Source organism: Corvus kubaryi, unplaced genomic scaffold (assembly GCF_017639235.1).
Source record: "Corvus kubaryi isolate FWS band 111438036 unplaced genomic scaffold, C.kubaryi_AGA036_p1.0 37397, whole genome shotgun sequence".
Taxonomy (NCBI): domain Eukaryota; kingdom Metazoa; phylum Chordata; class Aves; order Passeriformes; family Corvidae; genus Corvus; species Corvus kubaryi.
The window spans coordinates 12336720-12364261 of NW_024581136.1; the positions used below are offsets into that span (position 1 = coordinate 12336720).

The 27542-nt window shown below is 48.0% G+C and overlaps 1 protein-coding gene across 3 annotated transcripts in view; it reads left to right on the forward strand.

Annotated features, from left to right (window-relative positions):
* The window catches only part of DIS3L2 (DIS3 like 3'-5' exoribonuclease 2), a 184646-nt gene that overhangs the window by 133082 nt on the left and 24022 nt on the right, over positions 1 to 27542 (forward strand). For all 3 annotated transcript variants that reach the window (XM_042041857.1, XM_042041858.1, XM_042041860.1), the window contains exon 15: positions 14110 to 14189. In XM_042041857.1, coding sequence (XP_041897791.1) covers positions 14110 to 14189 — 80 coding nt within the window. The remainder of the gene's footprint in view (positions 1 to 14109; positions 14190 to 27542) is intronic.

Consider the following 27542-nt stretch of genomic DNA (forward strand, 5'->3'; position numbering starts at 1 on the left):
TGCCTTGTCTCATTAGAAACTGGCTTGATCTTCAGTCTTGGCAGATTCCATGAGAGTCTAAGAGATCTATTAGAAGGACCCAAGGTGACTATATGGTATGAGATGGTAGGAATCTCCCAGCTTATTGAATGTCAGCTGTGACAGTGCAATGCCTGGCGTGTGCTGTGTCAAGGCTCTGCAATTATGGCATGCTAAAAATGTAAAACTGGAAAGGGCTTTAGGAGATGATCCTCTCCTTTTCCTGGCAGTAGCAGGAGCTCAGCTGGTAGCAGTCCTGTGCCGTGTTTTTTGCTGCTTTGTCACTGAGCCTTTGTAGCTGCTGGGACCTGTGTAGCCAGAGCAAGTCACTCGTGGGGCTGTCTCCATGACTTTCACCCCCAGCCACGCAGATACAAAGTGTGGGAAAGAAGTTGCCGTTGGGCCTGTCCCTCAAGTGTCCCCATTTAGTCATTGCCTGGAATTTGAAATGCTGGAAGCCTGCAGAAACCTTGTGAGGAACTCAGCTGAGTGTGCCAAGGTCCTCTGGGGTAGAGTTCAGTCTGAAGGGCTCACCTGATTACAGCAAGGTTGTCATGCAGGGTGACTCACACGAGATTATCTTTGATGTCATGGAGTGTTTCTTCCCGTTACAGTTGACAGGACAGTTGGTCAGAGCATGGTGCTAATGTGTGTTCAATCCTCCTATGGGCCATTCACATAAGAGTTGGACTTGGTGATCCTTATGGGTCCCTTGCAACTCAGAATGTTCTGTGATCCTGTGACAACCCGCTGGCTGCAGTTGTGATGGGGTTTTACTTGCTGGGGCTGCAGAGCAATGCCGGGGTCTGAAACGCCCTCTTGTGCAGTCTGGGCAGCACAGCTGGATGCTCCTATGGCTTGTGGCATTTCCATGGGCAAGTGGCACAGCTGAGCCCACCAGTGTGGGCAAAGCCTAGCAGGGACCTTTGCTCTTCAGTTTTAAGTGTGGATTTCAGCTTTAGGTTGGGTTTATGGAAAGCAGCGTGAGGTTTGGTTTACAGAAGGAAAAAAAATAGTCTTTTCAAAAAGCAATTTGTTGCTGCTTTCTGTGAGAAAGGCTTCCAAATGGACTCGGTCAGTTCTGCAGTACGATCAACAGGACTGGAAAAAAATACCAAGTGAAGTAACACGGTGGCTGTGGTAAACATGAACTGGGGCCTTGGAAGCAGCTAATGGCATACCGCAAAAGAGTCTCCTTTCACCCACCACGGACGGTGCCAGCAGCAAGCACTGCCAGCGCTGGCGTCTAGCAGAGGAAAGCATCATTTGGCTCCCTTTTGGATTTCATTACTCTTCCTGCACTCCCTCCTGCTCACAGTAAAAGCCTTTCCAGTTGTAAAGAAGTGAATTAACTGCCTTCGTGTCAGTGATGGATGAGGCGCTTTCTCCCCCTTCAAAGAGAGGAGCTGTGCCGGTGAATGCGGGACGGCGGAGTTGAAAAGTCCAAGCGGAACAGGAGAGCCCGTGTGGTGACCCAGCTGTCAGGCAGGACACCCTGGGGACTGCTCCCACCGGTGCCCTGTGAGTGGGGAACAAAAACCACTCTCGGCACGCTCACCCGGCCTCAAGGCTCTTTTTTTTTGTGTGTGTCCTGCTTTCAATGGACTTGGGCACATCCCTGAACACACAGCAGCCGTTTGTGCGGGTTCAGGGAGCCTCAAAGGCTTTCACAGGGAGCTGCTCCAGGCTGCACAAAGCAGGGTTACCGTGCTGGTACTTGGGAGATCTCCTTTCAGGCGTCCATGGCTAATCATATTAAAGGTGACCTCGTGGACAGCACTCTCCATTGTTGCCATATGTTTTGTCCAGTGCTTGAGTGATGTTGTGCATTGGAATGTATTCATGCATCGCCTAATTTAATCACCAGGCTTAATCCCCTCTCCTGTTCTACACCCTTAGAATTTACTGGCTCCTTTCTAGCCTCCTCTGCATTGTCTGGGTCTCCTTCACAAGCTAATACCGATGCCTGGAGATATTATTATTTATTTATTTACTTTCAGAAAGTATTTAAAAATATAATCTCAAGCATAAGCCCAGCAACTTCTCCAAAGGCAGAGCGAGCACAGTGTATGTTCTAGCAGGCTGATCCTTCTTCTCTGTGATCTTTTCCTTCCAGCTTTTCCATAGAGAAATCAGGGATTAGGCTCATGGGTTTAAAAAAAAGTAAAAATACTACGAATGGAAAAATGACTGAGAAAGCAGTGTGTCTCCTTTTAATATTGTTGGAATAAATAATTTTAAGAACTTGACTGTCTCTATAAAATATGGTATTGGTTTCTGCCTTTAAAACTTACTGCTTTGGTATGGACAACTCCTAATCCAGAGCTGACTGGACAAAATTAACCCAACAAAGACCCAAGTCCATCAAGCTGGGAAACCGGAAAGCCTGATTTATGCAAGACTACTGCAAAACGCAGAGAGCTCTGCAAGAGCTGCTGTGCTCCACAGCAGACAGGCATTTCTAGGGAGCTGGGCTTTGCAGAATGTCTTTTAAGGATAATTTCTAAAGATTTTGGTAAGATTTCCCTGCTCCAGCTGATGCTGCCTTGTGGAGGGGTATGTTAAAAACAGGAATTTGAGATTCAGTTCTGTTGTGACTTGCTTTAGGAGTGGATGGGAGCAGTCCTGGCAAGGGAAGGCTGTGATGAGGTCTTAAGATGATACAGGATCAGGTTGCTTGTATGCTGAACTCCCAGGGGCAGGAAACCTTATGCTTGCTGAGGCAGATTGTTGAATAAACAACCTCATGCTTTGGTTCAGCTCTTAGATTCTCCTGCTCCACATACAGCGTGCTGGTACCCATAGCTCTAAACAGGGGGATATATCCTGGATGTCTTTGAAACCTTAAACATAGATCGTACCTGAATTAGAGCTTTGAGTTTCCCTCTATGTGTGGGTGTGCACATGCACACATGAGATCCCTGCAGCCAAGTTCTCACACATGAGCTTGCTGATCTTCTCTGACTGTGTGCTATGTTTTGGGCTTGATGGGAGGAAGGAGGGGTGACGTAAAAGATTGCAGATTTGTGGCTGGTTTTAAAAATAGTTTTAAAATATTATGTATCTTCATTTTAAAGAAATACAATACTGCTTGGAAACCACAGCTACTGAACATAAACCATGTCGAGCCCCTTACATATGTTTAGTCACAGTGCGGAACAGAGGGTTGTAACAGCCTGCTGTGCATTAGTGCTGGAAGAAGATTCCCTGATCCCACCTCCACTCTCCAACCCAGGGATCCACAGCAGCGTCATGGGCTCTGACATCAATTTGGCCCTACAAAAATGCTATAGAACTTACACCTTTTCAATGTGAACCTTGCCAGAGCCCTTTCTGAAGTGCCTACATGCAGAAATTGCTTCTCTGCTGAAACGCAGCTGTGTTGGAGCCAGAGGACAGCTGGCCATGGGTTAGCTGGAGGGCAGGGTGGCTGTCCTGCTGCCAGGGTGTCTGTGCTCTCTGGGCCAAGTCTCCTGGCCACTGTCCACTCCTGCTTCCTTCTTTTCCTGTGACAGAGGAGCCTGGAGTCACTAGGAAAATGTGAGCGGGAGCAGTTTGCTGCCAGAAGAATTCAACTGCACCAGTCCCTTCCCCAGGGAGCCTGGCAGTTGTGCTAACAGCAGCAGCTTTTGCTGTCCATGGGAATGGTCAGGGATGTCTTTGGAAAGCTTTGGGTCTTCTACTCATGCACTGAGCAACTGTGCTTCGACGTGCCATGGGATTTTGGTGAAGTCAGGGAAAGTCACACAGCCGACCTGGGCCCAGGGAGGAGGGAGCCAGTACTGCCATGGTGGGATGTGGAGTGGTGTTTTATGGCATGCAGCATTCAGAGAAGATGCTCTGCAGCAGGTGACGGGCTGAGTGTGTACAGCAGGAGATGTCTTCCCATCCCCATGCTGTAACAGTATCGGGGGAAAAGGTTTGGCCAAGGACATGGCGCAGCTGCCTGCAGTCCTGGCAGGTTGTAACAAGCTGCAAGAAAGTCCAGGTTGTCCCCAGAGACTAAGCAAAGCTTGAGTCAGCAGCACTAGGCCTGGACTTCAGGACTGCCAGGTATTTCACAGCAGCACCCCAAGGGATGGGGAGAATGGTGTGTCTGTCAAACTGAGATCAGCATGGTGTGATCAGGATATTCTGCTCTTCATAGTCCCAGTTTAATGGGTTGCAGATATAACTAAACCTAGAAATACTGTTGTGATCTCTCTTGTTACCTGGCAGAGCTCTTACCGTGTCAGCACAGGGGCTGTTCATATTTTAATGGGTTTATCTCTTGTATGGAGGGTATTACAAGCTTTCATCTGTCTTCCAGTGCGACTCTACGGAAATCCCTCTGGGCATGAGGCAGTACCTGGGTGCTGAATTAATCTAGGCTGCTGGATTCTCACAGCTCCATTAGTGGCTTAGCAGGGGAAGCAGTTTGCATTAACAAACTTAAGAAAATAGGATTTGCTGTGTTTGATCTGCCCTCAGTTCCTTGTATCCTCCCAATAGCAGTGATAAAGACTGGACACATTACAGGAAGGCACAAAATAGTCATAGGGAAAACACAAAATAGGCTGATTTGTAAAATGTGTATCAGCATCCTCCAGGGCTTGTGGGGTGAGGGAAAGTTGTTCTATAGTCAGGTGGAGTAAAAGACACCAAACCTTTCTTCCTCCTGCCACATCCCCAGACACACCTGCACCCACGGCTCTTACCTTGGCTTTCCCTGTGACTTGAGCCATTTGAAGACAGCACAGTGTCACATCCTCCTCCAGGTCACCACTGCCATCTGCTCTGTTGCTGGTCTGAGGCTGGGGCAGCTCTCAGAGACCATGTGGTGCTTTGGAAGGGCTGTTTGTCCCCTTGCTTTTCATCCAGTGTTGCTGGTGTTCTTGATCTGTTTCCCCTTAAAGAAACTGCCTGTGGGGCACCACCATGTTTCCCTTGTGGTCCTGTGTGCCTCAGCAGAGCTGTGCATCCATCAAGGGCTGGATCTGACCTCTCTTTGGGAGCTGCTGACTTCTGCAATGCTGTTCTCTACGGACCATGGACTCTCACAAAATAGCAGGGCCAAGCATGAAGTTAAACTACAGGCTGCTTAAACCAGGGGTCAGTAAGTTAAGACCTGTTTTCAGGCATGGCTGTCAGGTGTCTGAAATAATAGCAGTTGGGAATAATAACCTGTTACCTTGTAGTACTCTCTAATCAGCATACCAAGCAGCAAGTTTAGAGACGGTTTCTACTTGGTTGTGTCACTTTTCATCTAAAGCAAATGTGGAACACACCAATTGCTTTTCTTTCAAGCTCTCACATACCATTTTGGGACATAAATGCCATCGGGATCCCTTTGTGATCAGGCTTTGTTGTTCTCTGTCAGATCAAGGTGCCATACATACAGACTTCATACCACCCAACCTATGACAAAGCTAGTGTTCGTCCCACAGACCCCTCAGCTCCTGGCTGTGACTGACCAATGGGTTACAGGTGCCATGGCTGCTCAAAAATGCCCTTTCTTTGGTTGCTGGCATTGGTCAGCTTAGGGGGAGTTTTATGTCAGCTGTACCCCCGAAGTTCCTCTCCTTGTTAATGGTGAGAAATATTTCCTTTTTTTCATGTGGTTACTTTAACTCACTTGGTTGGTCTATTTGCTCCCAGATTTTCAGAGCAAGGGATTTATTTCCTGCTCTGCCAGCCCCTGGTGATGAGCCAGAGGTTCTGAGATGCAGGATCTGTGTCAGTCCTGGGTGTCAGTGGGTGCTGCTGGTGTCATTCTCTCCTTCTCCACACTCTGCAGCAACTGCAGGTGCCTATGGCCTTTGGAACTGTAGTGTCAGCAGCTCCATTTCCCATCTCTCTTCTCATGTAGCAGACCCTGGTCTTGCCTGTTCCTGTTCACACTAGTTAGAGGTCCCTGTGCTGCTCCCTGGCCCCCGACTGTTGGCCTCTGATCTCTCCTAGGGAATTTTAATCCTCTGATAAGTACATGAGATCTGAGTGCTGCCCTCCAGCCACCAAGTTCTTCATGGACAGGGAAACTTCACTTGCCATCAACTCTTAATTGTTTGAGAAGGGGCAGTCTTACCTCCCCAGGAATCTCTGGGGTTGTTTCAAATTCCTGATTGTAATCTACCTTCTTACTAGAGTCTTGATCATCCTCTCCCAAATTCCTGTTTTCCCAAGTGAATTTCCATATCTCTCAGGTAAAGAAGAGACCATTGGGGCTGGGCAGGATGAAATTCCTCCCCTGTTAACTGTTTCCTGCTAAGCCTGTAGTCGTCATCAGTTTTCAAAATGCAAGATTTTTCTGCAGCCCAAAGTCTCATGTCTCTATTGAGGCTGGCAAAGCCCAGCTTGTGAGGGTTTTGTTACTGCACAGGGTGAAATGAGCGAAACCATCTTTTGTCAGAGCATGGATGGGACGGAGAGACACGCAAGAGCTGGGAGTGCTTTAAAGGGAGTCTGGGAGACAAGCTCTGAGTAACAGAAAATAAAACAGCCAAGCAGTGAAACTTGGCATGTGTCTTGTTAGTGTCACAGTTTTTTATGTGGCATTTCCTAGGGATGTTTTGCTTCTATTTTCAAGTTGGTGTGTGTGTGTAGAAAATACTTCTAACTTCACTGACAGTTCCCTAGTGGTCTAGGGCATGCGGTGCAGTGTCACAATTTGTTAGCTTCTGAAGAGGGTATTTTTAATCCACAAATTTAAACTCTTTGCAGTTGTATAATCTGTGTTTTAGTTCTGTGGTTTCCTAATTGTGCATCTAGAGAATGAGCTCATCCAGTTTATGAAATGAACGGAAGTATTCAGCTCTTCTTTCTAAATAAATCTGGATCCATTTCTTTGTGGATTGCTTCCGAAACCTCCGATGCAGGCAAGTGTGAATGCTTAAAAATAAACTCATTTACAGTTTATATTTTTGCCAAGTGGTGAAAGTTGTCTCGTGCCCTGTCTTTCCAGAAAGGCTCTTCAGCTTTGACTTGCGGCTGTAAAATAAAAGCCGAGGGTGAGATGCCAGCTTGCCATTTTGGTGACAGCATCTGCCTGTCTTTGCAGAGGATCCAGCCACACTTCTTCCTGGTTTTGCTGCGCTGCCCGACCACCCACAGCAGAGGTTTTGGGGGCCACTAGTCATCAACAGGGCAGCCCTCTTTTGTGCCAGGGAATATGTGCTGGTGACGTCACTTCTGTGACAGGGAGACCCCCTCACTGCATCCCAGGGCTGATGTTTGGAGAGCAAGAGCTGTTGCAGCCTGTGGGATAATTTAGTAATAGCTTATTGTGGCTTTGGGTCCTGGGCTGGGAACCTTTGGGTTTCCAGATTAATTTAAGGGAGAAGAGCTGTCTTCTCTCTTCCATCTTCCATGTCTGGAATTCACTGGCTTTCCCCACGTTTTATGCAGCTGTATAATGCAGGCAGCAGCTAAGTAAATGATAGGATTTTAAAATAAAAGTAAGCAGAGGAATTCAGACCAGAGTAACACCCCAGATGAGTTTCAGCTCCTTCTCCTAGGCTAGATTGGGGTTTGATTTGACATTGTTTTTAGCCGCATGCATAGATCTTGTAGCCTGTTAGCAGAGACAGTTTGCTGGCTAATGTGCTGAGGGCATGGGGCATCAGGGACAGCTTTAGGGAGCCTCCTAGAGAATTTAAATCTTCACCTGGAAATTGTGCTCTTAGGGATGGGGAGAAGGAGCCTCACTGAAGAGGCAATAGGTGTGATTGTACCAGTTTAGGAGCAATTCATGGCTTCCAACCAGTAGCAACAGCAGTCCCATAATCAGGTGCTGAGATTGGCCAAACATTTGCTGTCTACAAAGCCAAAAGGAAAGGACTGCTCCAACCCAGTGTGAGAGGTGACTCGTTGAGCTGGTAGCAAGTTTCCTTGTCTTTCCTCTTTTTTCCACTGTAGGACTTTTGGTTTGTCCTTTATTACCCCCATCCTGTCCTTACCACATGTTCTTCATCCACTACCCAGGGTCTTTCTCCAGCAATTTTGAGCTGCAGCACAAATAGAAAAGCTCATGGAAGAAGTGCTTTGGTCTCTAGAGCAGTTTCTTTAAGTGAAAACACAGCTGTGAGGTTAGCAGCCTGTGCTTCTGTAAGGGCTCATCCAGCCAGCACAGCCAGCACTGCTGCAGTCCTTCCAGCACGCAGGAATTGGGAAATCCATTGTGAACAAGATTGAGTTTGATGGCCTGCGTGGAGGCAGATGGATGTATTTTTAAGGGATGAGGTGCCAGAAAACTCTGTGATTACGTTACTGGAGCATGGCTCATTTTTTGTGGTTTTAAAAGTGAGTGTCAGGACTTCAGGACTATTTCTTTTTCGGGTCAAAACCAAAGTTTGGGCGAGGCATAAAAACCTGCTTGATGACTAAGTTTATTCTTAAAAAGCTTTCTAGAGCTTGCTGGAGAGGGGAGCCTTTATTCCAACAGGGAGCAGATACCAGTCTTTTTGGACTTCCATGCAAGTGGGGTTAAAACTGAACAAGTGCCCAGGGTGAAAAAGAAGCCCTGCCTTTCAGGAGACTGTTTTCAGTGTGATCTTTAGATCCAGTTCCCTGTTTTTTGTCTCGGAGGCTCGTATTCTGCCTCGCCTCCTTGCCCTGGGTGAACTCTTTCTGCTTGAATACCCCCCACATCAGTGGAATTGCCTTGACCGATTCCAACTGAGGCTGCCCTTACATTGCCCTACAACTGGGACAGCTCAAATCTGTGACCTGGTTCCTCGGCTGAACCGATAATACCTCTCTGACACAGTGCATGTGTAGAGAAAACTTTTCATCTCATGACGAAGGTTTGCTGCTCAGAGCCAAGGCTGGGAACAGAGGATCCAAGCCAAGCCATTTACTCAAGGGGCATGCAGAATTTGCCCAATCAGGTCAATATAGGGACTGGCAGCTTTTCAGCAGCCAGAAGAGTGCTCCTCATGCTCTCTCCTTGTTGGAGCTACCAGGCTTTATCACATGACCGAGCCCCTGACTGCTGCAGATCTAAAACATTCTTTAAAATGAGGATGGCTGCTGGCTGCACTGAAGCCCAGGCAAGTCTGGAGGTCCATGACAATGTGAAGCATTGTTCTCTCTTTCTGAAAATCTGGTTTTTAGCCTTGGTGGAAGAAGCCACAAAATGTAGGGAGCTTCCCCAACATCCCCACCAAGGCCTCTCTGCCTGAGCAGGGCACGGGGTCCCCAGAGGGCTCAGGCAGCACAGAGCTGTCAGTGCACTGAGGGGCAGCTGCTGCTTCTGCTTCTCTGGTGTCTCATGTTCGTGCACTGGTTTAGTGTCTGCTCACCTCTGCTGAGGGTGGGGTGGGAGCTTTGGGTGCAGATGAAGTGTGTCAGTGTCTGACAGATGGGGAAACAAGGAGCATCCCACTGTCAGCCAACTGCATCCTCTGCTGGATTTAAGGATGTAGGAACAGAGCAGGAGTATGTCACTAATCCAAAGAGCGGAGTAATTGTACAAACAAGTGTTACGTGCACACAGCCCTCAGTGCTGTGGGCTCAGGAGATGGCTGTTCTTGAGGTGGCTTTCCTCAAGGAGGTGGCATTACCTTCACCTTGAGCTTGCAGTACGTGCCACCAAACCTCACCAAGGATCTGTGAGTGCTTCTGTGTGCTGTGAGTACATTCTCTTGCTCCATTGACCAGTCACAGGATAGTGTGCTCACACCTGCTTGGTGCCTTAAATGAGGTACACCCATCCATGGAGTCAACAGCATCCTGCCCATCAAGCAACCTGCCCCAGTCCCTTTGAATTTCAGTGCTCTGCTCCTCTTCTGTTCAGGCGTATTGCAGTTGTGTCTGGTGACGAGTGAGCCTATCCATCACTGTATCCAAAGGGATCCAAATTACTCCTTTTGACAGCTCTTATTCACACACCTCCCTGTGCCTCTGACATCTCAATTATTGATGGGGCTCTCCTGGTAGGCAGCACTCTGTTCTCAGCATGGCTGCGTTCCAGCTCCCGTTCCCACTGAGTTCATGCACACACCATGCCGAATGCTTCTTTATGTGCAGAGCCATTGAAGTGGAAAGGGATCTTTATTAGCATGTGAGCTCCAGGGCTACACAACCGAAGGGGGCAGTGCAAGCCAAATCACACCGCAGTTCAGCACTGGGAAATTTTCTCTCCCCCTCCTCTCCCAGGGAAGCCCAGCAGTGTCTTGAAATTATTTCATATGTTTAATGGCAAAGATTCCTTGAGCTGATGAACCCCCCTTGTGATGGGAGTCACTCTGCGCTTGCATTTCTCTAAGAGAGTTTGGTCCCTCATTGCCCCTGCAGGCATAAAATGCAGTATTTTGGGGAGCAGTGCCTTTTCCTGTGCTGTGGTATTAGTTTGTTTACTGGCTTTACAGCAAGCTCCTTCTGACAAGGAACACTGACACACACAAAAAGGAGCTTCAAAGCAGCAATGTGGTGTTGGAGCAGTGTTGTCAAATTGGTGAAGAGTTAAAGCTGTGCCAGAGGGGTGATTGCAAAAGGCTGCTTGTTTTGTAGGGCTTTGTGTATGCAGGAGGATGTATGCAGGATGTCTCGTGACATTGCTGCAGCAGAAGTCAGATAAAAGAATGATGAAGTGGTTGATCAGCTCCTGACATCTGTCCCAGCCTTGCCCGGCAGCCTTCTGTAATTCAGAAGTAACCAGAGGTTTTGTGTGTAGTGAATGAAGGCAAAAGGAAAGGGCATCTACTGGAGAAGATAGGACCAGAGAGAAGCAGCGCTGTAGGGGTGCAGAGAGCTGGGAAAAGACACTTGAGTTCTGTTCTTGGAAGTCTGTGGCAGCAGCCACTTCATAGCTTCAGCATGAGAAGAAAAATCTGTGCTGACATTCCAAAACACTGAGCTGCTGGGAAGCATGAGTGCCTCTGCAGTGAGCAGGGCTGTGCAGAAGTGACAGTGTCTGGTCAGTGGAGCTCTCCTGAGGCTCCAGCGGCAGAGAGGACCCAACTGCAAGATGTCGAGTGGGTATGGACGACCTTGTTAAGCTCAGTAGGAAGCTTACAGTCTCTGCATTCCCAGTGTGCTTCCTGCACAGCGAGTCCTTCCCTAGCTGCCTTACCTGCTCTCTTTCCACCCCCGTGATGGGTTTTGCCTGAGGGTTTTGTGCTCCCTGCAGAGGCCAAATGCCACCAAACAAGCAAAGGCAGCCAGATCGTTGCGGTGGCTGCACAGTCAGAGCTTGACTGTTCATTCGGGGTTTGTAAGGACTCCTGGTGACAAGCACAGGTCCCCTCTTCCCCCTCCTGGCTGACCATGACAGGTGCATCAGCAGGGCAGATCTGCAGAAGAGCATGGGTTGTGAATCAGTGACAGCATGGCTGCCTCGAGCTTTGGTTGCTGGGACAGACCTTTAGTTACACATCTCTCTATGTGACAGCCTGACCCTGACCTTTCTCTGAGTGTGGTCCTCTTGTCACTGGGGGTGATGGCAACATCCTCTTGCCTGACAGCATTGACCCAGATGGTCAAGCCATGTATAGTCCCCCTTATCCAGGCCTTTCTGGCACTGGTGGATGATGCAGACATGGCTGAGCCTGCCAAGCAGGGTGTGTTTTATTTGTCTGGAATACCATGAGCAGACAAAGAAAGATTAAAATAACAGAAAGTTGAAAACCCATTATCTTTGGGAACTGTGATCTTTCCTTTTTGGGTTGGCAGGTTCCATGGGACCTCATCCCCCCAGATAGTGGAAAGGTCACCTTCCCATACCTGACTGCCCCAAGGCTTTCCCTGGCAGCCTGTCCAAACAAGGCTGTTTTCCTTCCCAGCCTTTTGCCTTCCTTCCTTCCTTCCTTTCTTCCCTCCCCCTGGACTTGTGTCCTTACACAGAGGTGGCTCCACCCTCAAGCTGTGCTGGGGATGCAGAGCCCAGGTGAGCTATAACCAGAGATGCTCAGTTAGTGCAACCCCAAAGTCTGCACAGCTGAGAGCTGCAAACAAGAGGTTCAGGCACTCCTGAGTTTGTCCTGATCAAAATTATTGTTGAAAGTCGCCAAAGCCACAATTTTGTCAAATTTTGCACTTTCTTTTGTGCTTCGTCTCCACTGATTCTGTGGTGTGGTGCCTTTTCCACAAAGAAAAGGATCTGGTGGATCTGTGTCTGAGATAACTGCTGTCCCTTTGGCCTCAGAGGTGCTTCCTGATATTCTAGCAGTAAAGCTTTGGAAAACCTGGCCCAGAAAAAATGGCTTTAAGCAGTTCCCAGTTCTTCCTTCAGTTCCCCAAACCAGGGCAGCTCACATGGAAGTACTCTGCTTATGGAGCACATATGGCCAGCAAGGTGATCCCTTGTCTCCCTTGGGGAGGTTCCTTTGTTTGTTGCTGACCTCCTGCTCCCATGGGGTAGCTGCCATGTGCCATCATAGCATCTGGAGAGGCCAGATCCACAGCCAGGCTTCATGGATCTTGGCCAGAAGAAGCATCCCCAGCCAGCCCTGTTAGTCCTGCCATGGGCAGGTCTCCAGAGTGGATCTGAGTGATCTGCTAAGCTGGTGCAAGGTCAAGGCTTGCAGGAAGGGGAGCTGTGGAGAGTGTTAAGAGGTCACTGTCCTGACAGTGGTATGAACTGTGATCTGTGTACTGTGGACACTCATGTTATGTGGTGTTGCATGAGCTTGTGTTTCAGAATGGCTTACACTGGTAGGAGTGTAGAAGTCAAGGGAGCTCAGCTGAATTTGGCCTCACTCTAGTACTTGGTTATTAACTCAATATTCAAGATGGTGAATTTTTCAATGATTTCATGGCATGCAGTTTTAGTTGGGTCAGTGAGAGCACAGTGTATGACTTTGCTCCTCTTTACGGAAGGGAAAATCAGTGCATCATCTAGTGATTCAGCATGCAGGGTTTCTTTACAGCCTATGGGAGAAAGATGTTTTAATTCTGTGTTCGTTCCTGAAGAAGTCATTAATTTAAGCTAGCAATTTTCTTGGAGCCCAGAGGAGAGGAGTCTGTGATCAAACACAGTGGCTCAACACTGCTCTCTCCTCCTTTCCTTGTTCAGAAAGGTTGGGCTCATCATAACAAACCTCCTTTGACTTTTAGCCCTTGTGGTGATCTTTCCAGACCATTTCAAGAGTCCTGCACAATCCAGCACTGGCAACAGCCCTGCTGATAGTAATCTCTGTGACTCCAAAAAAGTGCATGAAGACTGGCAGCTACCTCCTCTAAAGGATGCTGCCCTTCTTACCCAGCCTACTGGCCCCTGGTCAGGGTCTGCAGCTCTTTTGCTGAGCCCAGGGGCTACACCTCATGGCTGTGAGAGCTGGTGAGACACTGACCTGGGGGCCAGCAGCCTCCCCCAGGGTAATGAGGGGCTGCTTGGATGTGTAGGGCTGTTGCAGAACTCAGTTCTGTGCTGTTTTCTAGGCAGTTCAGTGTATAAAATCACTGAAGACATTTTCAGCAAAAAAGTCTCCCTACAGAACCATTCTGCTGCTTGTTGAAAGAGGATTAATTTTTCCCCCTTAAATAAAACGAGCCGTGTTTGAAATCCGAAAACCCTTGCCGAATGCCTTCTTGGAGCTGCAACGAAAGCAGCTTCCAGGTCCCATCATAGCCTGCTGCCGGAGGCAGATCCAAACTGCAAACCCTTCTAACAGCTCTTTAATAACTCTGCACAGAAGGAAAAATCTGTCACCTTTCCCTCTGTGGTTTCTCCTCTGTTCTAATGCACTGGAGGAATGAGATGGAACCGGGAAAGTTTTCAGAGAAAGACTCGTGGGAACTACAGCTGCCGATGGAGAAACTCATTTCTTTAGTGTCTGAGGGGAACCGCAATCGCTTTGGTGAGGGGTGGTGTGTGTGGGTGGGTTTGGAGGGGTGAGCTGTTACGACCCGTGCATTTCAGAGGAACCACGAACACTTTATAGTAACAAAGGGTGGAAAAAGCAAGAGGTTTCTGCAACGCATGTGACTTTTCCCTGAGGTTTGGAACCCCACAGTATGTTCCAGGCCATGGTGTTTGCGTGTCAGCCTTGGTGAGTTAAGCTTTCTCCCACAAGCCTCACTTGAAGTTGCTGTAATGACTGAAAGCCTAAAATGTTGCTTTTTTTTTTCTCTCTCTCTCTTTTCATTGTCCCACACCCCTTCTCCTCTGTGCAGATGAAGCTCTCGTTTACCTTGGACCAGGAGAGTGGGATGCCTCAGGGCTGTTATATTTATCAGTACCGGGACAGCAACAAGTAAGTGTTGTGGAAGATTACACACAGCAAACGAAGCAAACAGGGGAAGGTGCAGTGAAAGGAGACTGCCCTGCCTTCTGGCAAAGGGATCACAACTGCTTGTACCACTTAAAAGTAGATTAAATAAGGCCTCAGGCTTGACCTGAAACTGGGAACAGCTCCTGTAAAGGCTAGATTCTTTAAAATGCACGACGCCCTGCAGCCCCCTTTTTTGCTCTAGCTTTAAAAGCTGCTTTTATTCGTTTAAAAGTCCTGCTCTTGGGTACCTCAGGCTCTGACAGAGCTCACCCAGGCTTTGCGCAGGGGTGTTTGCAACTCACACCCTGGACTGTTGGTGCTGGGGTGACTCTGGGAGCATGGCCTGCGGGAAAGCATCCAACAGCTGCAGAGCACTTGAAATGAGAGCCCTCACCTGAGCTTAGCTAGACCCACACAGCACCCCATTCGCTCTGCTAAAGCTCATGCATGGGTTCACTGAGTGGCCTTTATGGTACCATAGCCCCAGTGCAGCCACGTGCTCTGTTTTTGTAAGATACTATATGATATTCAAGCTTTGGATGTGTTTGGAGCACAGAGTCCTCTATTTCTAGGTATTCTGCCTATTTTTACTAGCTGCTGTAGTGAACTGGCACCCAAGATGTTTTTATTTCAAATCACATTCTCATTATCAAATTGACAGCAGCAGCAGAGTTCAGGAGATTTCTGTGTTCGCCCTGAATACCAGCATGTCATAAATCCATGGCCTGTTACTCCACCCTTGTAGTTCTGCTTCTTGCCAGTTATTCAAGTTAACCTAAAAAAGGAGAGTATATGAAATTGTCAATGAACAGAACAGTCTGTAATTAGATCTGCTCAGAAACACCAACAAGAGCAGTCCCAGAAAGGAAGAGGGATGTCTGCAAATGCACAGACCACTGTCTTAGCTGAGAAATCTTAATATTTAAATAAGAAGGGAGATCATTTGTGGCAGACTCCTTCCTGCCTGTGGGTGGGTGATTAGCATGTGGTACGTGGTCCCATCCCAAGTATCCCAGGCCCAGAGCCTTGTATGAGCAGAGTTGGTACCTCCAGCACCACCAAGTTCACAGGGCAACGTGCATTTCAGTGCCAAAGCATAAAATCAACAAGGAAAGAGCATTTGTTTTTGAGGGTTTTAAAGGCAGTGGCACACAATGGACAGCGAGGAAAAGAAACCCCCCAGACCTGCTGGGCTTTGTTAAGGATGTTTACAGACCAGTGTTTCTAATTGTGTGGTGTATATCTCAAAAATCAGCAGCTGTGGTTTTTCTGCCACAGACCCTCCTCTCCCTAGGCTCCAGTGGGTGTTTTCTGCCATTGTTTGAGGAAACTCCAAGGACACGAGCGGAGCTATTTTGTTTAAGTGCTAAGGCCAGTAGCAATTCTGCTTGGAAACCTTGCTTTTAGCTGTGAGAGGCCCAGTGTGTGACAAAGTAGCTGTGTCATGTCAGCAGCTGTTGATGGAGAGATGTATGGCTGTGTCCTGTGTTCCTGGCAAGCATGGGAGCTGAGCCACCCTGGGCCATGCCAGCTGGGATCACAGCTTGGAAAAATACAGCATGGGCAGAATGAGTGTAATTGCAAGTAAACCCAGACTTTGCGTGTGCCTGGCAGACCCAAACAGCAACTACACCTCCATGCAGGCCCCCCTACTTTGTATTTTATAGCTTGCTTGACCAATCCCATTTCCCAGGGGGAGCCTCGCTAAGTTTGCACACATGCTCATCCCCCTAAATGCTGTGTGTGCCACCCAGCACTTCTGACAGTCCTTGGCTGGTGAACTGAAGCGTGAAGGTCTGTGCTACGGCTGACGCATTCTTGCAGGTAAAATGCCCTTGAGCCGAACGTGTGCTTGGTTCTGGTTGTACCCTGGGTGATTTTGTAGGAGCTCCCATGTGCTGCAGCTTTGTTGGCAACAAGAACTTTAAATTTGGATAGTGTTGGGAAGCACCAGATGTGGCTCCTGCTCAGCCAAGCAGAAGCTGTTCTTCTCAAGCACTAGGCCTGTCGTAGGGTTAATCTGATACAGTTAATCCATACAGCAATGAGGCACATGTCACAATAGTTTCTCCTTATAGTAATTTTCCAGGGTAACTTGTAGGGCTTGTGTTCTTCCAAGTGTAGTCAGGCTTTGACAGTACCCATGAGGACTCAGGGGGTAACAGCTCTTCTGCCTCCTAAAGATGCAGCCAGAAGCTAAAGCAACATAACCTTGGTGTCTACACTGTATTTTGGAACCATTTGTAGCCCAGAGAAGTAATACTGGTGACAACACTGCAAGATCATGAATGGGAAAGACTGGAAATGTGCACCCCAGAGCTCAGTGCCCTCAGCAAAGCGTCAGACCTGAGGCCTACTCCAGGGAAAGACTTATAGCAGGAGTGCAGGTGTGTGAAGCTCTTGAGCAGCAGCTTTAACAGGAGGAAGCTGTGAGCAGGAGATGGTTGTGGCTGGCAGGAACCCATTCTGACCTGGGGAGTGTGCCCAGTGCCCCAGAGATCTGCGTGAGCCAGGCTGTGCATGTCAAGCCTCGGTGTCACCGTGATCACTGAAGGAATGTCCCTTCCCCTCCAAGTGGCAAATGCTGTTCCAAGCTGCAGCCAGACGGGGCCACCGGAGAACAGCGGATATTGGTCTCCCACTTGGAGAACAAAGGACTGCAGCATTGCTGAAAGTGTAATTACCAGAGCAATTAAAATTTCTATTGCTTAGGCTAGAAGTGCAAGTACCATGCAGGCTCTTACAAGGGCAATCAATTGGAATTTGTTCCCTTTAAAATGATAAAACCCTTCCAAGGAAATGTTGCTGCTCCTGTCAGTTTTCTGTTACCTGCCTGCTTGCAGGAACATTCATGGGCACAGCACTTAACCGCTTCACTCTTGCACCCTGGGTGCCGGGCCCTTTGGGTGGACTGAACTCAGTGGAACCTTGGAAGTCTTGGAAATCTTGGACTGAGAGCAAAAGAGGTGCTGAGCAGCCAGCTGCTCACCCTGCCCTTCCAAGCCCTGCTATAATAGATAGGTATCCAATGGCACTTGATAGTCCCAGTGGCTCTATGGAGGAGCGGGGCTGTCACTGCCTCTGCGGTCACAAGGGTGAGACCAGGGGACATCACTTCTCCTCTTCCTCCTGCTCAGACCTAGGCATTTTCATCCCTGGGGCTGCCAGTCCTTCCCAGCCTGTCAGTCCTTCTTGGCCCCAGAGGAAGTGGCTTGACTTGACAGAAGCAAGCAGTCTGCTTTCTCATTTTTAAGCCGTGTTGCTTAAGTTCTCACTAATGGAGATCAGTGAGTGTAATGGACAGAGCCCCAGGCTGGTGCTCAGAGCTCTGTGAGATGATGTCCTGTGAGGGGACAGCATTGTGCTGTGACGCAGGACGGACAGTGATGGGTGACACTTGGAACAGGAGCATACTGTCAACCTTCAGATGGCCCTAGAGCAGTGACATCCAGGAGGGGACAGCCCTGCCAGACGTCCTGTCAGGTCTTGACACGGCATGCATCGGGTGTTGACAGGGGGACTGGCTTTCTGTCACTGCCTCTTGACACAGGCTGGATTTCTCTGATCCTGCACAGGATCGAATTGCAAAACCCAGCCAGGCAGTAAAAGAACATCAAGTTCATTCACATCCACCATGGCTCATGAATCCTGTCTTACAACATGCACTCACCAGTCCCCGTCCCAGGAATGTGATACGGGCTGTGCTGAGGAAGTGCCCACTCTGAAGCCAGCCTGAAGCGTGACTGGTCCTGTGGGCTGCCAGGAGGGATGAGGTCCATAAAGGTTACAGATCAGCATGAAAGACTTCTTCCATCCTGTGTGCAAGAAGAGCCAAAGCCAATTCAAGATCCCCCTGGAAGAAATTAATTGCGAGAAGTCCAACGTCTTTTGGCTGTACCCAAAAAATAGAAAATGTAGTCTGTTCTCTGCACTCACCATCACTATCCAGACACTTCTCTGGAGACCTCCTAGGCTCTGCTCACCTACCACAGCAAGTCTGACCCTTCAAATGCCTTTGTCTTCCCTCCCAAGACTCTCTGATTACTGCCACCTTTCTCAGATGTCCCTTGCTCAGGGTCTCTGCCATCCCAGACCCACTTGGGAGGTGTGAATCCCTGTCAAGCATGACACTTCCTTGTCCCCATTTGGTACTTCTCTAATATGGTTTTCCTGCTCCCTCAGCGTCCAGGTTTTGGTCTGTTTTTGAGGCCCCTTCCCCACATCCCAGATTCCACCTTTGCCAACAGACCAGCTTGCAGCTCACCAATGAATTTAATTTGAATTCCGTGCTGCAGCTGCAGTTTGTGTCGGGATTATGAATTTGCAGTAGGGGCTTTCATGTTTTCTTCAGAGTAATTTTGAAACCCAGAGGAGCAGCATCTCGCGTGGAAGCACTTAGAGACCTCTTACAAAAGCAGCGTTGGAGTATTGATCACTTTTTCTCTCTGGGGACGCAGAGTGCTGCAGATCGAGCTGCTGTGCAGTGTAGCCACTTGCGGGCAGCAGCACACAACTCTTCAGAATGAGAAGTGAAAAATAGCTCCAGTTGAAAGGAAAAGTGGTGCCCCCTTTTATATAGAGATCAATGATGTCTGGTACATTGGATTATCACTTAAAACACCAGGACTTCAAATGCCAGGGTGCATGCACTCCTGATGCTGACAGACTCATGATACATAATGCTGTTTGGGTTACCAACAGAGCTCCTCTGTGCAATCTTTTCATAAGGTGAATGTAATATCTGCAGTGATGTACCCAATGTTACATCAGGAGAGCCAACCTATAATTATGCTGGAATTGTTTGAATGGGTTATTTGTCGCTAACACATTAACTCACTCCATTTATTGCTCCCATTCAGGACTGCAGCAGGTTTGGTGTAAACAGAGTTTGGGTGGAGGTTTGGGAGGGTTTGTTTTTCTGAAAAAGAGCAAAGCAGAATTGTTTGGAGTTTCTTCTTTTTTGCTAGAAGAGCTGTTGACTGGCAGTGTTAGGAAGAAAATATGTAAAGCAGCTGACACAGCTGCTGATTTGTTTTCAGAGATACTTCCCAGGTGTACAGCTCATGTGTTGGACTTTAGCATGGACCTGGTTGTTCTGCAGTGAGCTGGCAGGTTTACCGTAAGGTGTTTTGTTCCTTTTGAGAAATTGAGGCTTGCAGAGTGGGTTGTTTGCACAAGGAGCTGCTGCACAGCTCACACAGTCCCTGGGTGCCTGACCTGCCTCATTACATGGTTGTTTCATGCCACACATCCCAGCGGAGCAGCACTGCTTGTGTTGGTGTAAAGGAGCTCCCCAATGGCATCTGATTTTCCAGGTAATGATCATGCTCTGTCCCACTCCAACCTGCAAGGCCAGGGAAGTCTCTGAAAGTGACATCTTCTCCTGTTTTTCTTGTCTGGTAGACTGGAATTTCATGGGGGAAATCCACGTACATGTCCCTTGACACCACAGGCTTGGACAGATGCTTTCTTGCAGCAGTTATTCACCTGAAACTTATGAAATGCTTTGTTTAGATTTCAGAACAAAATAAAATTAATGCAATTACCAGGGGAAAAAAAAAGAGAGAAGATAACACATTGGAATTTTTCTTTTGTTACCATGTCTTGTTTTTTGTTTCACTGTTGACACTAAATTTTACCCAAGTACTCCCTTCACCTGCCAAGTGCACCCTTCACCTGCCAAAAGGTAAGCGTTGGAGTTGGCCAGGCAAGGCTGGTGAATTATTCTGTCACTGTACATGGAGATAAACCAGTCCTCCTGGTTTTGGCATTGGTTCAGTGAAGGGTAAATTGTCCAGGAGAATAAGTCTGGAGTCTGACCTTTAAAACTTCAAAAGATGCGTAATCTTCCTGCCTAAGGCATGAGCTCGGTTTTCTGTCTTGCACCTCCAAAGGCTGTCGGGACATAAGCTGCAAAGTGGCCTTTGTCACTTGAAACTCTGAGGAGCAGAGAGTTGTTCTTTCCTTCCAGAGGGGCCCCTCTAGCCATTCCTAGGTGGGGAAAAAGGACTCTTGCAAAAGGCTCTGCCCAGTTATTATGTAGCTGCTTTTCTTGACACAGACCTGACTCCTCCTGCCACCCTGCTGCTTAGTAATAGGTTTCCAGTCCATCAGAGCTGTAGAAATAGTAACTGCCACATCCTTGGAGTGTCAGTGCAATGAGGGAGATGCAAATGGAAAAGGTGACCAAGGGAAACCCCCCTTCTCCTTGAGCAGGCAGATGGGGTTTGAACATTACCTTTACCCTTCCAAGCAAATGTTTGAAGCTTTCTTTAGTGACTTACACAGTATCCCACAGTGACCAGTAGCTCTCTTTAAATCTTCAGCAGGGTTCCAGAGTAGTCAGTGTGTGCTGCCACCCACAAGAGGCAGGAAGGACTGGGGTCTTAAATCCCAGTAAGTGCGGGACCTCTCTTCTCTCCCTAGACTGAATCAAAGGGATTTGTCATCTTACTTGCTTCAGTGTTTGCTTGGGAAGGAGCTGTAAAACCTCCCTGTTGTCAGTGTTAGGTGTCTGGGTATTTGGTGGCAGTCAGGTAGGTGAGAAAATTAGCTGCAGTTATAATTGAGTCAGAGATGCTGTCTCCATGTGTCATCCCAGAGATCTGTTTACATATCCATTTGTTTAACAATATGTTTGAAAGCCCTCAGCAGCATTTCAGCACCATTTCCCTGGCCTGTGTGTGTCTGACTAATGCCCAAGGCAGTGAGCTATATCTGGACTGGAATTGCTAACCTGTGGATGTGGGTTCTTAGCAGCCCTCAATTAGATGAGTCTGTGATTAGCCCTTACAACCATGGGAGAGGACAGATCTGACGTGAGAAGGAATGAATAATTGTCCCTCCACAAGAAGCACCTCTCAATTTCATCATGAACCCAAGCTGCTGAATTGATTTTGTGTCAAGGAAGGCCCTCTCCTGGGCTGGGATCTGGCTAGAAAAATCACCAGACCCCCTAGCTATCCCTCTCCCAGCAGGATTTCTAGGCATACCTTTTTCTTAACAAATAGGGAAAAGGAGTCCTTGTTTTGGCTTAGTCTCTGTGTCCTTGAATGTATAGGCATAGTGCAGAGTGACTTCTCTGCCAGTAGCAGGTTTTGCTGGCCACCCTGGGATGATACAAGCAAGGAGTGCTGGGACAGTGGGTGGGAGGATGTGCCACCTTCTTTTGCTTTGTCAGGAGGTGCTTTGGGTACAAACTAAGGGTGGAGAGTTGCTTGCAGGGACAGACAGTGGGGTAAGACCAAAGGTGATGAAGGGAATCCTGAGTACTTGGAGCTGGCTGTGATGAGGGATGCTCTGCCTGGGGATAAACCTGCCATTCCTGCTCGACATCCTGCTGTTGGATCCGAACTGTCTGCCCAGAGGGAGCGAGGGTTTCAGTTTGCCATGGGCAGGACCTCTAAGGTCTGTGCAGCACTAAGTACCTTGGTTCCCCAGGGCACTGGCAGTGTGAGCTGGAGTAACCGGGTGGATTGTCAGCCAGCTGGGATTGCTCTCTCATAAAGAGCTGATGGCTGAAAGCTGAAGTGTTCAGATTAGAAATGAAACATGCATTTGAAAGGCAAGAGAGATTAACTGGGAAATTGTGCCAAGAGAAGAACAGGGAATTCTCTTTCAAGGACAAATGCACTTCTGGAATGTGTTTTAGACCCTAGAAGTCTTTTTTAACAGAGTAATAGCTACTTGAAGGCCTCCAGGTACAGGGCATCAGTTGGTGAAATAATCTTCCTAGTCTTAAATTCCTGACACATTGCTGTGTTAATGTAAAAGACCAGCTTTGCACTGACACAACTCTCCTCTCTCCATGTACTCTGCTGAGTTGGGCATTCCATGGACCTTACTGAAATTATGTCCTCACAAATTTGGGGGTGAGAGTGGAACTATCTCTTCTTACCCTCTCCTGAGCAACTAAGGTCACAGTTCTACTTTTCCAGCTGCTGCTTTTTCAGTGGTTTTTTTCCACAGTTCAGAGCAGCTAAATCAGCCTGGCAATGGACTCCACTCCCTCCACACCTCCCTACTTCTCCATCAAAAAAAGGAACTCCAAGTCACACACATGTTTTGTGTTCTCAGCTCCCCAATCAAGGTCACCCCGAGTGGACTTCCTTTTACAGCTTAGCACTTTCACCTCTTTCAATTGGCCATGCATTAGTCAATCTGGAGCCTAATGGATCTGTAACCTGACTTCGCCTGTCTCAGACATTCCCAGCGATGTAAGAGGATTTGGGCACAACTTCCTTTCAAGTTAATGGAAAGATCTTGCTTGAAAAGAACCTGCTTGAGGATCTGAGTGTACTTTGCATTAATGTTTCCATTAATTTTAATGGAAGATGGTTCGAAATTCCTCAGATCAGCTTTGAACATCTTAAATTTTGTGTCCTTCACCTGTCTCATCTGAAATGCAGCACTCTTAAATGAGCAGCCTCATTATTGGTCAAGATGTTCTGCAAGCTTTTTCTGCCTCTGGGAGTGTCCTGTTCTCTGATGATCCCACTGGACCTCTCGCCAGCTCACCACACTTGGGGTAGGAGCTCCATGGTCAGCTCCCAACTCAGAGGCTGTTCCTTGCATGGTCTCTGGCAAGTCACGTAATCTGTTTCTGCTCCACCATCACCCATAGAGCAAAAAAGAACAAGAATCCGCAGGGACTGTTTTATTAGCATTTGTAAAGCACTTTGCCATCATCAAACAGAAGGGAATAGAGAAGAGTGAACTTTTAGCATTGCCACTCAACTCTCAGTTACTGCAAAGCCCTGCTGCTGTGGGCATGATTACCTGCACATGGCGTTTGGCTGGTACAGGCAGGTGCAGAACCCAGCCTGGGTTTTAGCTTGGCTCAGGTCTTATCTGGCTTTGCTGCTTCTGCAGGGCCACACTACTCTGGGTATTGGCCTGGTGAGCTGAGCAACACGGAATCCCCCACTTCCCCTCCTCCTTTCCTTGCTCTCTGCCCTCCAGCTCCTCCAGTAACTTTGACACTTGAACACAGCAGTGATTAACTGTTCCTGACCATCTCTCACTGATCGGATCACTGCTCACTCCTGCCTTCTACAGCAGAGCTCTTGCCTGCCTCTGGGCTGCCTGTAGATATTTCTTTCTATCTCCACTGAGCTGAGCAGAGACCGACATCTTGACTGCTCATCACACCACCCCCGTGGTGAAAACCAGCTCTGGCAGAGCTCTTGTACATTTTGCATCTCTGGCATAATCTCATTTTGCTGAGATAGTCCAGGTTAAACAATCTGATGTAGTAGAAGAGTTGATGCTCATCTCAACATAATCGATTTAGTGATCAGCTACACGCGCAGTTGTCCTGGCTTTCAAGAAAGATCACACTGGCTTAGCCCCTCTGGAAGTACTTCTGAGAAGGACTTTGTGGTAAAATAAGACCTAAAGTGAGGTGGGGAGAATACATCTTATCATTAATGAGTTTTTCTTGCTTTGTTTAAGCTCAGTGCTCATTTGCAATCTTGCTGACAGACAGGCACACCCTGGTGACGTGTGGCTGGGCACAAGTGTCCGGGTGACAGGGGAGCAGACGGGGTCCACCATGCACAAAGAAGTCTGGTGTGACTTGTTTGCAGCATAAAGCAGGAGAAGCTGGGAGCAGGCTGCCCGTGCTCACATACTCACTCCCAGCCAGGCCAGCCCCAGGTCAGTTCCAGCCTCCAACAATTAGTGAGACAGATTGGATGTAGATTGATCTGTCTACTTTCACAGAGTGAGCCAATTCCAGCAAGAAATTCTCCTTTCCCTGTGTTTCCATGTTAAAAGGAAGGAGACCTTGTCAGATTTCTGGATAAATGGGAAGTACACAGCAAGGTAGAAATAAATGTTGTGCTAATGTGTAGAACAATCATTAGGACAGAAAGACATAATCGATGTGGCTGGGTAGGGCTGATCCACGTTGCTGTGTTGAAACTCTGCCTCTGGTAAGGCTACTGCAAAAGGCAGGATTCAAAAGGGCTCTGCTATTTATTGCACATTTGCAGCATTTTGAAGAGAGTCAGAATCTGGTTCAGAGCAAGAGTTTTTGGCACCAGTAACAGACTGGACCAGTGCAGTGATGTTTGCTGCAGGGAATTCATAGGAATTGCCTCTTGGTGCTGTTCTTTGACAGATGCACTCAGGTCACTCAGATATTTACAATCACTGAGAGAAAACTGAGGTTGTGGGAAAGCAGAGGAGAAGGGACATGTTGCTTCAGTGAATGTAGAGGAGCAGGAATATGATGCTGAGCTAAGCCAGAGTTTATGTGGGTCTCTTTGAGGATGAGGTTTTGGGAGGGCAAATGGGAAGTGCAGAGCAGAGGATCAGTCCCTGGTCGAAGCCAGTGGAGGAAGATCAAATCTCTGTTTAATGCTGTATGTCACACCAGCTATTCATGGCTCCACAGCCAAACTGTGATGACACTAATAGGGACACTTAACTGAGCTGGTGCTGGTCTGCCCTCTCTCTCAGCCATATCTTCTTGCTGCACTGTGATCAACAAGGACAGCAAAGAAACTGGGAAATCGGGCAGGGCATTTTCAAGGAGCGTGGTTAACCCTGAGGGATGCAGTGCTCTGATCACAGCATGGCTCCACAAGCTGTTCTGCCCACGCAGCCAAGGCAGGACCTTTGCCACAGAGGGGTCTCTCTGTTACACCCAGTGTGCTCAGCTTTTAAGGACACCATAAAAAGCAGTCAGAGAAGTACAGCAGAGCACCACAACCAAACCAGTTTGCTTTGCATCACTGCAGAGAGCAGCAGGCAGGCTTGGAGAAAACAGCTTGCAAGCTGACTGATCAGAGAGCAGAACGAGACAAGGGATGCTTGTCCTGAGATCCGTCATGGGTGTAGCCATTTCCAAGCTCCCAAAAGTGCAAAGGGATGCCCTCCTAGCTGGCAGAGCAGTGAGGTTTTGTGCATGTTTGTCCAGGGCTTTCGCCTGCATGGTGCCAGTGCAAGAGCCGAGAGCCACTGCTTTGTCGTTGACAGCTCAGCTATTGTTGCAAAGTATGATTTAATAGCAAGACTTGATTACAACATGCAAATGTAGCTGCTGGGGGACTATCTCAGAGGGTTGTGGAGATTAGCTGTTAAATTGGCCACTGCAAAAACATTATTAAGCAGAGAACGTAATTACTCATCTTGTGCTTCTGTAGTGTATAGAAGAGACAGATTTGTTTAAAAGCCAGCAAGTCCTATATGGAGAAAAGACTTGTGTAAATGCCACATCATGTACTGCTGTATGTTGCAGCATATTTTATTAGAGAAGCAACACTTAATAACAACATTTGGGAACTTGTGGAAGAAATCCATTATATTATTCTGCATCATAAAAGCAAACCTAATGCCTAGTGTGAGAAGGCTGTGCAGATATTGAAACATCTCCTTTTGGTGGTGGTTGATTGCTTTTATGGAGATTGTATCATATGGATATAAACAAATCCAGCACTTGATATGAAATCTGGGAGCCAGGTTTTAGACTCGTGCATCTGTCTTCTATCTGTGCACATTCCCTCTGAAATGCATCAAGGTTCCCATTAACACCTTAAACATAGAAAGTAGAGTTGAAACGAGACTGTCAGCACATACAAAATGAGCAGCTGGGCGTGTGCTTGCTGTAATGTAATTCCCTTTCAGTCCTAGAGTAGTGTATGGGGTTTCTAGAATAAAAAACTCATCTGTGTGTGAGGATGCAGGGAGGAAGATTGAAGTGTGGGGAGCTCGTTAGTGCTGCAGACCTGATTTGGGAGCAGGCTGTGGTTCAGGGATTTCCCCTTGCCTTATGGCTCTCAGTAGCCCAGGCTGGGCTTGCAGGGGGTGATGCACTGGCAGCTAGAGGGCTGAAGTCAGATGTCAAAGTGCATTTGGCTAGTCAAAGCCCTACACAGTTTCAGGAAAATCTTTTAACAGAGGAGGCAGGAGGACTGAATTAGGGGAACAGCTTGTTCCTAATGGAGTGTAGTTCCTGCAGTTACAAGTGCTGGCATGGGAATGGGGTGATATTGTCAGGGCTGTCATTGCTGCTGTGCTGCAGTGGCTGCTGCTCACCCTTGATTCACGTCACTGGACACTTCCTCTCCAGCATCCCAGATGCTCTGCTGAGGCTTCATTTGTCTAAGAAGGAAGTATCCTCCCAAGCCTAAGTGGGCAAGATAAAGATTTCAAGGGGTTTTGATGAGAAACTCCTTGCCATTCTTTTGTTGCAGCTCAAGAGCATTTGTACACCAGTAATTGCTCCCCACGCTGGTTCCTGTGTGACTCAGAGCTGAATGTGGAGCTGCTTCATGAACCTCAGCATCCCCACACAGTATGTCCCAATCACTCTAAATTTGAATTCACAGTCAGTCTCCCTTCCTCCTTTTGGATCTGTCCGTGCAGACACAGGCACACTGCCTTGCTCCTCACCTGCTCCAGGCTGGTAAATTTGCCGGAACTGGAGCCATCAGCTGTTCCAGGTGGTGCAGGCAGGGAAACAATGCTTGTGGCTGGGCTTGTTTTCCACTCAGAGCCACAAAGCACCTGAATCCCAAGACAGCTCACCAGCATCTGCTGGGGTGACTGTGGGGTCCCTGGGAAGCAGGTCTGGCTGCATCCAGCAGCAGCAGCAGTAGCATCTCCCTCCTTTCATTACTTAATGCCAGAAATACCTGTGAGTGGTTTGCAAATCATGAGTGTCAGAGGGGGCAGCTCTGGAAAGGTCTGTTATCAAGTGGGGAAGGGAGAATGACACATATTGTCATCAGTGAGCATGAAGGCATGGTACCTGCAGCTGGATGCTGGGAGTGGGTGGAAGCAGGGACTGGGTCTGGGTCTCAGCAGGGGAGACCAGCTGAGGGTGGATCAGCCGTGTTGGCAGAGGAGCAGGAAGGGACATGGGGCAGCATGGGCTGAAATGCTGAGCTAGGGCATCTTAGTCTCTGCACAGACACATCTCAATTACAGCTATTTTTTAATAATGTTCATTGATAGTTTGTAATGAAGCCAAAAAGTGGGAGAAACCACATAGCAATATTTCATAATAATTTTGCCTCAGTTGTGTGAGGGCTGTGTGTTTGAGCTGTCTGCATCTCCCTGAACACCACGTGCACACTTTGAAGCTGCACATCCAGTGATCAGGACTGATAAATGCAATAAACTTCACGTGGTGGTAGAGTTACAACAGGAGTCTCTGGTAGCCAGGGAGGAGACAGAAGTGATGTTCTCCTCTGTTAATCTCCTTTTTTTCTGTGTGTACAGCTTGGGTGTGCAAGAGATCCATCTGTTAAGTGGCTGTTAACCTGTTCTCAGAGTCTGGAGTGCAAGAAGTTGTTAGTGTGATCCTCTTCTCTGACAGAACTGGTG